The sequence below is a fragment of the Brienomyrus brachyistius genome, chromosome 7, assembly GCF_023856365.1.
Source record: "Brienomyrus brachyistius isolate T26 chromosome 7, BBRACH_0.4, whole genome shotgun sequence".
Classification (NCBI taxonomy): Eukaryota; Metazoa; Chordata; class Actinopteri; order Osteoglossiformes; family Mormyridae; genus Brienomyrus; species Brienomyrus brachyistius.
The window spans coordinates 21,667,382-21,679,153 of record NC_064539.1 but is presented as its reverse complement, the minus strand read 5'-3'; the positions used below and the strand labels follow the sequence as shown (position 1 = coordinate 21,679,153).

Below are 11,772 nucleotides of genomic sequence, written 5' to 3'. Positions count from 1 at the left end.
ATAATAATAATAATAGCAATTATAATGACAGATGTTTGACTCATATTTCCATTCATTTCCGTAACTTTTGGTGTAATTTCATCTTTTATATCCATTCATTATAAATTTATTATATATTCATCTGCATTAAAACATCAGCATGTTTCTTCTTCTTCTTATTATTATTATTACGAACCATTGTTCCCGGAATAGGCTCCGGTCCCCCCCGCGAACCCAATTGGGATTGAGCGATTTCAGAAACTGTATATTATTATTATTATTATTATTATTGTTGTTGTTGTTTTTCATAAGACCTACGCTCCTCCAGGGGGCGCCCGGCACTCTCCGCACATATACGTATATACTGCGAAAAGAAAGAGAAAGAAAAAGGTAGCGACGGAAAGAGGGAGGGATTAACCAAAGCTGTAGCAGGAAGCTGTGTTTCGTGAGGATCCCCCACAGCTTTTTTATTCTGTTTTCTGCGTCAGTAACAGTCAGACCGAAAGTGTGCGGCGATCTCCTTAAGTTTCGATTCGGTTTCCAGTTCGGATGTGACTCCCCGCTCTGCCTGTTTCAGTGCAGGTATGAACGAGCACTTCGATCGGGCGCCCGGGGCCGGTCGCGGCACCCTGAAGGCCGACGGGCCTCTGGAGGGAGGTGACGCCGCGCGATTTACGTTCAGCCAGCGGGAACCGCTGCGACAGCCCAGGACATCGCCGTCGTTGCTGGAGAGCAGCTGCCCAGCCGGTCCTGGAGGTGTGTGGCGGGGGCGGGAGATTTAATAGGGTCCTTAGTCATGAATCTCGGACATGTCTGACCCGGTGGGGCTGAGACGTTTTGTGACAGGAGGGGACACCCGGTAACAGGTGGTTCCCTGTGTACGAGAACAGTACTACAGTGATCTGTGCGGGTCTGTATTTCCCCTGCCGCTAACGCTTGGTAGCGACAAACGCGCGATTATGGTTGGAAACTCATTTCTGTAGCTGTTTTCTGGAAAACGCTTGGTTTTAAACTTAATCGTTTCTATGCAGAATAGGCGACAAATGCTGGCTTGGTGAAGAAAAAGATTAAGGGTTTAACAGGGTTGCCAACTCTCACACATCTGACGTGACACACACGCTTTCAGACTCGCACGCTCCCGCAGAAGTCGTAAGGCAAATTACATTTTTCCATTATTAATCTAAAATTATCTACATCGGAATCGTTGGGATAGTTTGCAAAACCTACAGACTATTTACAAGGTGATAAAACTCTTACATGCATGTAAATGAATGCGCAGACTTATCTCGAATTGAAAATCTCACTCCAGCCAGTTGTCAACCCTGGGTTTAATCGTTTGCATCACTTCTGTGGGAGAGACTGTGCTATGATGTTTGTGCCATTCCTGTGCATACTCGCTGTGTAACACCTGTCAGCTTGCAGATTCCAGGCCACCACACCCAGACCAGATTCCTGCCAGTGATGGTACACTGGCCATAGGCTCGACCCTGTCTGCTGAGGCAAAGGAGTTCTACCCACTCAGCTACACCTTAGTGCAGGTGAGGAGTTCAGAGTAGAGGGTCCGCTTCCTATTAAACACAAGGCAGGCGAGGTTTCCATCTCTAAATTAACACTAATGTTCAGTGACAGGCATGTATCCACATAGTAAAATAACAGATCTGAATCCCCCTCCCCCGACATTTACTTGAATCCCCCCTCAGGTCCCTAATTGGTGAAATCTAGCAAAATCTATTTCTGCTTATGAGCTGCTCCATGATACTTGTGCCTGCTTCTTCTCTCATGTTTGTCCCTTTTCTGAAGGAACCTGGACAGGAAGACGACTCTGGCAGTTACTATAGTGGGGAATGGCTCGCAGAGCTGGTACAGGAGTTTGTCGGGCAGCTGGAAGCCTCTCCGGGAACCTTCGACCTGGACATGGAGAACTTCACAGCCACACTGAATGAGTGCATCACGACGGAGGAGACCCTGCAGGAGCTGGTGAGGCTCATATACTTGCAGGTACGGTCCAGGCAGGAGGTCCCATCCCTGGGAGGAACCGCAGACCTGCCTGTCCTGACAGCCAAACTCTCTCTTGATAGGCCACGTCTATCCCAAACTTTGCCTACACTGGGGCACGACTCTGCAACTACCTGTCTCATCATCTGGCCATCAGTCCTTCAAGTGGGAATTTCCGGCAGCTTCTCTTGAAAAGGTGCCCCCGCTAGCAGTAGTCCTACTTTTCATCCTCCATTACCTTCACAAGCTAATCTCCTCGGTGTGCTTCTGGTGGCAGGTGCCACACGGAGTACAAGGCGCGAGATGAGGCCATGAAGGGAAACGAGGAGGTACAGAAGGCCTTCCACTCCTATGTGCTCTTCCTGGGTGAGCTCTACCTGAACTTGGAGGTGAGGACCGTCCCGCCGCTGTGTCCAGGCTGTGTCTGCTCTTGGAGATACCTCTGCCTCATGAAGTTTGACCGTGAGCCTCTTGGCCTCAGATCAGAGGATCACAGAAACGTGCCATGGTTCTACTGCCGGCACTGAAGGACCTTGTGCACACACTGCTTAACAATCCCGTGGATGGAAACCTCGTCTGCATTGTGAAGCTGCTCAAGGTATGGGGGGGATTCAGCCCAGCGTAGCGCAGTCCCTGATAGCGAGGCAGCACTGTGAGGAATTTCGTAGTGGATATATGGGATTCGGGTTATACGTCGTCTCACCGTTTGCCTTGACCTACAGGAGGTCCTACTAGACCTTCAGGGACCTCCAGCTGAATCGACCCATCCCCTGTCTCTCTCTGCTGTCTCTCCAGCTCACTGGCTCTGTACTGGAGGATGACTGGAAGGAGAATGGGGAGACCACCATGGACGACCTCATCACGAAAATAAGAAGCATTCAGCTGGATGTCAGCTGCAGCAGGTCAGAGGGCAGTAACACCAGATATCCACAAGGGGGCGCCCAAACATGGCTGTGTAGGCTCAGTGACCTGTGCTTATTCTCAGAGATGTGAAGGAGATGCTGTTGAGTCTTTTGGAGCTGAGGTCCAGTAACTGGGGCCGGGTCTACTCCGGGAGTGCCGTCGTGGAGGCCACGCCTGATAACGACCCAAACTACTTCATGGTGAGGAGGCCATTAACGTAGGGCACTGGGGGGGGGGGGGGAGTTGTTTGGAGGGCTCCTGAATGATGCTCACTCCCACACACATGCGCGTCTCCCTGTCTCCCCTCAGAACGAGCCCACGTTCTACACGGCAGACGGCACGCCCTTCACGGCCGCAGATCCGGGTCAGTACGCAGAAACCACGCGCTCGCTGGTCCAGAGCCGAGGCCTGCTCAGTCCTTACTGTCCTGCCTCTTCTGCACCCTATCCTTCTAGAATATTCTGAGCACTACCAAGACATACTGGACAGGGAGGCCTACTGCCCAGACGTCTGTGAGGAGAATGGCACTGAGGGGTAAGCTGGCCACCCCCCCCCCCCCCCCCCCCCAGCCATCAACCCCCTTAGGGCATTAATCCCTGAATCCTCCCAACTATGTGCTTGACCCAGTGGTACTGTGTTTATTGGACAAAGAGCCTCAGCATGGAAGGGGGACACATGTCTTTGATATTTTCTGCATAATAGGACATGTTGTTCACTCATGTAGCCACAAGAGGAGCTGTTGAACCATTTTAGTGAAATCAAATTTTTTTATTTATTTTTGTTTAGAAGTGTATCTCTCCTTAGCATTCATTGTTTTGTTTGACATTAATAAATTGAATGGGTCTCGCTTGTTTGCAGGTACTACGAGGAAGAGGATGAAATGGACCCCGAGATGGTAGAAGCTTATGAGAAGTTCTGCTTGGAGTCTGAGGAGGCAATGAGGAGGAGGAGGCAGTGAGGAAGAGGATGAGGCACCTAAGCTTGAGCCTAGACTGGCTGGGTCATCTTTCCCGTGTGTGTTGATGTGCCTGGATGTGCTGATGCGGTGTTTAACACAAAGAATAAGGACAATGAGGCTTCAATTTTAGCTAAGTTCCTGACATTAAAAAAAATATGTTGCTTAGTTTACGTACGCTGCGGCCCTGCCGCGCTCTCCGCCGGGGGGGGGGGGTGATTTCGGAGAGTGCTGTGCGTTGGGCGATGACACCGCTGGGCTCCTTGCCTGTGTCCTCTGTCGTAGATCTATTGTCGGAAACGTACAGACAGACCAGTCCAGATCTGGCAAAGGGTCAGCTTGCATTGGCCGGGCCGAAGGGGAGGCAGACGTGTACCGCTCCCCTTCTGGGCCTGCACTCCCTCCCCCCCATGTTTCATTGAAGGGTTTTTTTTTTAAATTTCTTGACCCAAAGCACAGTCCAGTGTGACCTGATTGTGAACGCTGTTGCCAGAGATGCAGCCTGGCCGAGGAAAGGCGAACATAGCCAGGACGTTCAGGAAGTAGCAGTGCAGGACGCACGTCTCCGATATATACGTATATACATACTTGTGTGTATATATATATATACACACACACGCACACTGGCACCTTATGCAATAAAATACTGGTGCAAAGCGGCATGTACTTCCTTGACACAGTCTGGGTATCTGAGTACGGTGGGATGGCCCTGAACACCCTCTAACAGCTGTGATTGCCCTGAACACCCTCTAACAGCTGTGATTGCCCTGAACACCCTCTAACAGCTGTGATTGCCCTGGGTCTCCCCTCCCCTTTGGCTGTGTTCACATTCTGGTGGGCGAAGGGCTCATTTGACACCACTACGCATCCGCTGGGGTGTTTGTTCTGTGGGCCAACGCGTCATTCACTTCTTGGAGGGTCACACGTTAAGAGTTCTGCTCTTTGCTTTAACTTGCATGTTGTTTCAAGTGTGGGAACATTTTATTTTTAAAACCATAAAATGCGTTGGAATGGTTAAGCTGTTTTCTCCCCTTATTCTGGCAGTTTTGTACTATTTTTGTAGAAACATAGATGTAAGAGAATTAATAAAGGTGAGAGCACGTACTGTCCATTCCGAAAACCTCTGCCTGCTTTCTTCGCAAGCTGCTTTCAGAGGATGGCCACAGAACATTCCAGGGCCGTTGTGAGTGGGATCAAAGGGCAAAGGTCAGGAGTCATTGTCAGCAGAGGGTTTTACAATGAGGCACCTGCACCCAGCACTCTGAGTGTCCAGTGAACTGTGGGGTGGGGGGGTGCCGCCTTGGTCAGTGGTCATTCCTGGTCAGTAGGACACCTGGCCTCCACAGGAAGGTCAAAGGTCACAGAGAGTATGCCAGAGGTGTAGCGTTATCCGCTCGGCCCGACATGCAAACTTCACATGTGTACAGTGTGTGGCCAAAATGCGAGGCGAGACACATACCTCTAACGGTCTAATCGCCACCTCTCCTTCTTCTCTGCCCTGGCACTGAATAAGCAGGTCTAGAAGAAGCAGGGGTTGATGGGAAGGGGCTGGGCCCTTATATCTACAGAATAAAGGGGGGGTGGTCACACCAATGACAGGTTTTATGGAGGCAGATTGAGGCGATTTTAGCTCCAGCTGAGAGGGCAGTGACAGGTGAGCCTGTTCTTGGTGACTTAGTACTTTGTCTCAGGGTAACCTTGAGCTGGATACGAACCCCAAAGCTCTGAGGAATGTGCTTGGAGATCCATCCCAGAGGGACAGAGAGCTGGACGGCCTGGCCACTCTGCCTTAGGGCATCCAGCTGGCCTCCCTACACGGCAGCCTACTACTCCGGTGACCTTTACTCCTACTTGTCCATTGGTATCCACCCCTGGGCCTAGTCCCAGTCCAGTGAAATCTGTAAGGTGAAGTGTGCTATGCGGGGGCACTATAATGTTCCCTTGTGGGAGGGGGGGAGAGGATCCCCTGGAGCTCCCTTTGCTTTCTGCAGGTGCCCACCCATAGCAGCACCCCGGGAGCTGGGGGGTTAAGGGCTTTGCTCAAGGAGCCACAGATGTGTTAAGGCTGGGCTGGAACCAGCAGCCATCTGACCACAGGTACAGAGGCTTAGCCCACTGAGCCACACAGCGGAACGAGTCCCTGGAGCTCAGGACAGATTTGCAGGCAGGCTGATGGGGGCCTGGCCACCTGGGTGTACTGTTCCTCACACGGAGCCCCTGCAGGGATGGGGGGCAGAACCCTCCCGTCTGCTGTCTATTAGCTAGCTGACACCTTTCGCCCGGAGCAGCTCTGCAGCGTGGGGCGCATACCAGGGTTGTGCAGAGACAGGGGCAGGTGCAAGACTGGGGAGGGGAGGGGAGGGGAGATTCTCCTCCGAAAACCAAAACAATATTTTTACAAAATCCCAGCTTGAAAAGGGACATTCAGGACCTCAACTTTACACCATTTGACCAAAGGGGGCAGAAGCTCATGCTCCCTCACCTCCCTTGGCCCACACGTCCCTGGTCCATACCCCTTATCCCCTGCCATTTCGGGTCCTGTGCCCCCTCCCAGTCTGACACCTCTGTGGGTTCCCCCCACCTTGCGCCTTTCACGTTTCCCCCATGCTGTTTCATTTCGGGCCTCCCCACGTGTTTCCGCATACGGCCCCCCCCTCCTGGAATGTGGGCCGAGTGCAGCTGTGCAGTCTAGTCCGGACCACATGTGCCACGATCTGCAGACCCCCCTCCCTCAGTTTTAGAAGCTGTAGTACAGAACCAAAGCAGTGGAAGCTCATGTGAAGCCCTAGAGCAGCTTCAGCACCCTAGCGGCAGCCCCTAGGCGGACCAGCCCTGCTCGTACATAGAGCTTCTTCCAATTTATCACCTGTTCCTGCTGCTGCATGCAGAAGTGGTTTGTGTGTTGAGTGCATCCAAGCCAGAGTTAGGTGTCTGTCCTCCAAGGCACCACCCTTCTAAGTCATGCACAGCGGGTGTATCAGGAAGTGCCTTAAGGTGCAGATCCTAACCGCGCTCGACGGTGGCATGGCGAGACAGGCCTGGGCCACGGTATGAAATCTGTGTCTAATCACGCTGGTACACAGGCCCCCTCTCCCCCCACCCTCTGCCCACGCCTCCTGCTCAGAGAAAGCTTATAGATGTGAGCACCTTAGCAGGGGAGGGTTGCAAATTGGTGGTCTCGAATGACGCTGAGGATCCTCTCAGCCCTCCATCACCGCGTTCCCACGAGGAGCTGGACAGGAGTGCAGCCAAATGGACGCCTTTGGAAGAGGCCTTTGGTGTAACAAGGGGTGGGCCCAAGACCCCCCCCCAGCCCCTGAAGCCAGTCTCCAGATGTGTCTCCAGATGTGTTTACCTTCAGCCATGTTTCCCCATGCTTCCCAACAAGGGAAAACTCTGTGTCTCAGATTTATTCCTCTCAATCATCCTTCATTTCAAGGTTATCTCTGAAATCCTCGCTGCATGTTCAATGCTGTAACATGTTAACACATGTCTTTTGCTCCTGTCTCTTTATGATCCTCCAATGAGGAAGAGTGGTATAGAGTTTCAGACACCCCCCCTCCCGCCCCCCCCCCTCCCGCCCCCCCCCCTCCCACTCCAGCCCTCGGTTGCAGTCTGTCATCAGATAGCGGTTGGACTCAGTGCTGGCATGCCAGAACCTTCTGTAGATCCTCCCTCCCTTATCCTCCTGATCATCTTTGGAATTCGTCGATCCACATCCATAGAAGTGGCAGCTTAGCGTCCTGAACCCGCAGTCTGATGAGCCCATCACCGCCGATACTCTTCCTGCTCCTCCTCTGGACACACGGCCCAGTTCTGTTTGCAGTCCGACATGGGCTGCCCGTCCAGGAATATCGACTTCCTAGTGAAGTGGCGGAGATGCAGGTCCGTGGACAGCTGGACAGCCCGGCAACCAGCCGGTCTCCCGAGCTGGCCTTCCTAGCGGACGTGGTGGGTCAGAACCGCCTGTGGCTGATTGTAGCCCCTACGCGCTCAGACTCCTATTTGCGCATGATGGAGCAGCAGATCCAGGACATGGAGGCGGAGGGCCTGAACTGCCGTCTGGCGGCCAGGGACACAGTCATCCTCACCATCATCCAGAACGCTATGATGGAGGGAACGCTGCGCCGCCACAGCTCCCAGGGAACCGCAACCGAGGATACTCTGGATCCAGAGACAGTCAGCAGGCTTCTCCACCACCTGCAGGTCCCAGAGCAGACCTTCTGCATGGTCATCTTGAAGAAGAACCTGCAGGAGAGCGTCCGGTTCCCATACCCAGTGAGGGTGCAGGCCGTGCTGGAGGCCATCGACCAAATGCCCCTGCGCAAGCTGGAGCGCCTCACTGGCAAGGCCCCTCCAGTGAAGTGCAAGGTGTCCAAGAAAAAGGGGCAACGAAAGAAGAAGGCGCAGGGTCAGGGCTTCAGCGCGCTCCGGGGGAGAAATCCCACCATGGTGGTTAGACAGCGCAAACCCCTGGACAGGAAGTCTGCCCTGAGGAGCAAGGTACAGGACATCCTGAGAGGCCAGTCCCGGTTTGTGATCCGCAAGGGCTCCCACCGGCCCAGAGTCCTGCCTGGCCCCACCCAGCAGCCAGTCGGCGAGACAGCCACCCGTAAGGACAGCGCCCCCTGGCGCTCGGAGGCCAACGTGAACGGCAACAACCAGGGAGGTAAAGGGGCCGAGAGGAGAGACGGGGTGAGCTCTGTAGAGAGTCCCGGGATGGAAAGAAGTTCTGCAAAGTCCACGAAGAAAAGCAAAGGAAAGAAGGAGAGGAAGAAGAAGAAAGAAAAAGGAAGGGGGAGAAAACTGGGGCAGAATGCAGCAGAGAAAGAAAGAAAAGCGCTGAGGGCATATTTGGAGAAACAGCGAGAGAGAATGCGGCTTCTGGTGAGTTCATGCTCCTCCTCCACACCACCCAGCCAACCACAAACACGTGAAGCAGAAAGGCAGACTTAGCCACTCGCTTACTCTCTTCTGTTTAAACTGGTTGGGCTAATAATCATACTCAGTTTTACTGAGACCATACCAGTTTGGATATGACCTTTAATAACAGGGCAGCTCTTTAAGCACCACGACCCCTACTGGCTATACTGGATCTGTGGCTCTCTCCAGGTGATCAGTGCCCCCAGTAAAGAGGGTCCGCAGTACATCCAGCAGAGGTCAGAGATGGAGAAGCATGGCTGTGAGCTGGGTCTGAGGAATGTATCCGTGGTAACGGTCCTGGGTGACGCCACTCTGTCACTGCAGCACTGCAATCCCGGTATGCCTGACTCCCTCACACAGGCTGCTCACTGGTGTGCTTTCAGTTAAATGCTCTCCTGAAGGCTGCCCTGTGTCTTCATTGCAGGGGCGGAGTCCTGTCAACAGCAGGCCTCTGAGGAATCCACCAATCAGGAGCTTATCTCGCAGCTGCGCAGGGAGTACGCCTTGCAGCCGGGGACCTTCCACGTGGTGCTAACTGACTATGATCTCAAGCCACAGGTAGGTTCCTCTCTGCTTCTCCGATTCTGTCGTTCCCCAGGTCATGACAGCAGTTACACATGCGAGAATCAGACTGCGCATCTCCAAGTCCAGTGATGCTTAAGCATGACGCTGGTCCACTGTATCCCTTCTGTCTACTAAAGTTCTCCAACCACCTTTCAGAAGCGTTTTGACAGCCCGGTGACTGGGACCGTGATAATGGACCACCTGGATGCCCTCCCGTCAAGACAGGCTGAGCTGGGCAGGGACGGGATGCCCTACTGGTCCTGCCCCAGCTCCCAGGACCAGGACAAAAGTGAAAAGTCTTTGCTGAGGTGATTTTGGTTTATGAGCGGGATCAGGACACCTTAAGTCCCTCACACACTGGAAGACACTGAGACCTCAGTCACAAGCCCAGTTACCATCAAGGCCTGTCATCCTGCTTAACGAGCCCCCTAAGGCTTGACGATTTGTGTGGCCCCCAGGTTTGTGTCTAAGAGGAGGCTTCTGATCATCTCTGCCCCCACAGAGGATGACTACTCATTCCAGCAGCAGCTGCAGGCCCTGGACGGACAGACCTGCCCTCTGGGTACGAGACCCTGACTTGACGTGCAGCATGTTCGCATTTCTGTGCTGAGTTGACGTGCCCAGCTAAATATGCAGGGTCTGACCACAAAATCTCTAATCATTTACTAAAAAAACTATGTCACACATTTAAACTGAAGTTAAAACACTTAAGACCATTAAAATTGTCACATGCATGTTGTCAGTTTCGAGGCTGATATCGTTTTTCTTTTATTCCGAGAAGTTTAGCCATCTTTTGGTGAGATGTTTAGTCCAGAATCTCTGGATCATGTGGCTTTTACTCTAATGTTCCACAGTGATCCTCCACCAGCACCAAGCAGAGCTCTGCTGCAGTCTCATGTATTTTTTCCGCTCAGGAATACGGCATTTTGCGTTGCTGAAGCTGGTTGGTGAGGGACCCTCAGCTTCCGGCTTTGTGGAGCTCTTTCCACTAAACGGTGAGCCATCCGTGTGTCAGAGACACACCCACTTTTGCTCCCTGACACTTATGCAATCGGTTTCATCCTCTGCAGCTGCAATATCACGAGATGCACCCTGTTTGTATCCCTCCCCAGGGAAAAGCCAGTCGGAGGTGGAGCGGCTCTCTGCGGATTCGGTCAACGGGCTTCGCGAGCAGCTGAAAATCAGCCGGGACTACTTCAGCATGGTGGTGGTGGGCAAAGGCGGTGACGTCAGGGCCTGGTTTCCCACCCCCATGTGGTCGATGGCCAGCATCTATGACGTCGTGGACTCCACAGAGTTGCGACAGCAGGAACAGAAACTACAAGTCACCCTGGGAATCGAGTGCCCAGAAGATAATGGTGGCAGGATCGAGGACATTGGTGAAGAGAGCTACCTCTACAGCAGGTCAGAAGACTGAGGGTGCACCAGTGACTCAGAAGGAGTCTCCCCACTCCTCACCAAAGCCACCCAGAGCTATAACTTGGAGAAGGTGGCTGGTTTGATGGATGGTCAACAGCGGGCAAAGCAGTTAACTTAGTTTGTAAGAGGTACTTAACCTCACCTGCTAAGTACAAAATCCAGATTCACAGTGAAAAGTCACTGAAAAAGTCACTTTTGGACGAAAATGCTGTGTAAATATCATTTGCGGAAATGTGAGACTGAGCTGCAGTTATGGTGGGTCGTTAAGGGTGATATTTACTGGCAGTGTGATTCTGTTGTCCATGCAGATACTTCCTCTGTGTTACTCTTCCATATGAAGCTGTCAGCAGCTTACCGCCAACGCCAAACTAAGCTTATTCCCCTGAGGACAGTCCCACATGCTTAGAACCTTCTTGCTGTAATTTACATCAGTTTGTTTTCTTCTAAACATCTTATGGTATAGTTAACTAGTTTGTGTACACAAACAAAGTAAGCAGAGTGAATGTAGTAATTAAATCATATAACCGTTCATTAAGCTTAAAACATTATATGCAAAGATAATCAAGACCGTATGAACACGAGCGTGTCCCCAGATGTACACTGGGCCGAGTGGGTCTGTCCTCATACACCGCATGGAGGTGCCGTCCCATTGCCCCCCGAAAAGTCAAAAATAACAAAGTCAAAATAACTGTTTTTCTAATCACGTTTTGGGGTACATTTGGTCCCCACAATGTAATATAAACATATTCCACACACGCACACACACACACACACACACAGGGAATTCCCTACATTTCGCATGTTTGGTTTTGTTCCTCCCCTCCTGGCTGCAGAGGAGTGGTCAATGTGATGCCAAGTTCCTGCTTGTGATTTCCCTGCTATGTAAATGCGCACCTGGCCACGGGGGGGCACTGACATGCACACTGCGGCTAAGGGCTGCCCAGCTGGGTCTGACATCCAGGAGCTCCTCCCACAGGTCATATGCAGACTTTCACGCCTGAGTGGAAGTAGTGTGGGTATTTTATTTTTATGAG

The 11,772-nt window shown here is 52.3% G+C and overlaps 2 protein-coding genes across 3 annotated transcripts; both read left to right on the top strand.

Annotated features, from left to right (window-relative positions):
* Window positions 1-362: 362 nt before the first annotated feature.
* paip1 (poly(A) binding protein interacting protein 1) lies at window positions 363-4,941 on the top strand. 2 transcript variants are annotated; one of them, XM_049019624.1, is made up of 11 exons: window positions 363-735; window positions 1,402-1,517; window positions 1,780-1,956; window positions 2,058-2,170; window positions 2,252-2,363; window positions 2,456-2,572; window positions 2,770-2,876; window positions 2,960-3,077; window positions 3,187-3,241; window positions 3,333-3,411; window positions 3,736-4,941. In XM_049019624.1, exons 1-11 carry the CDS (start codon window positions 564-566, stop codon window positions 3,833-3,835), a joined length of 1,266 nt encoding a protein of 421 aa, XP_048875581.1. In that variant the 5' UTR covers window positions 363-563; the 3' UTR covers window positions 3,836-4,941. The 2 variants fall into 2 exon arrangements, with proteins under 2 accessions (XP_048875581.1, XP_048875580.1); XM_049019623.1 differs by having other exon boundaries at window positions 364-735; window positions 1,780-1,977.
* Window positions 4,942-7,469: 2,528 nt separating this feature from the next.
* On the top strand, window positions 7,470-11,267 carry ccdc80l2 (coiled-coil domain containing 80 like 2). Its single transcript, XM_049019621.1, has 7 exons — window positions 7,470-8,719; window positions 8,945-9,092; window positions 9,180-9,313; window positions 9,476-9,627; window positions 9,778-9,881; window positions 10,234-10,314; window positions 10,432-11,267. The coding sequence occupies exons 1-7, from the start codon at window positions 7,592-7,594 to the stop codon at window positions 10,734-10,736; spliced, it is 2,052 nt and encodes a 683-aa protein (XP_048875578.1). The 5' UTR covers window positions 7,470-7,591; the 3' UTR covers window positions 10,737-11,267.
* Window positions 11,268-11,772: the final 505 nt, after the last annotated feature.

Coding starts and splice junctions, on each gene's coding strand:
- ccdc80l2 (XM_049019621.1), top strand. CDS start 7,592: ATGAGCCCATCACCGCCGATACTCTTCCTGCTCCTCCTCTGGACACAC. Junction 9,628..9,777: donor AGTGAAAAGTCTTTGCTGAG/GTGATTTTGGTT, acceptor TGTGGCCCCCAG/GTTTGTGTCTAAGAGGAGGC. Junction 9,882..10,233: donor CGGACAGACCTGCCCTCTGG/GTACGAGACCCT, acceptor TTTTCCGCTCAG/GAATACGGCATTTTGCGTTG.
- paip1 (XM_049019623.1), top strand. CDS start 564: ATGAACGAGCACTTCGATCGGGCGCCCGGGGCCGGTCGCGGCACCCTG. Junction 3,078..3,186: donor ACGACCCAAACTACTTCATG/GTGAGGAGGCCA, acceptor GTCTCCCCTCAG/AACGAGCCCACGTTCTACAC. Junction 3,412..3,735: donor GAGGAGAATGGCACTGAGGG/GTAAGCTGGCCA, acceptor GCTTGTTTGCAG/GTACTACGAGGAAGAGGATG.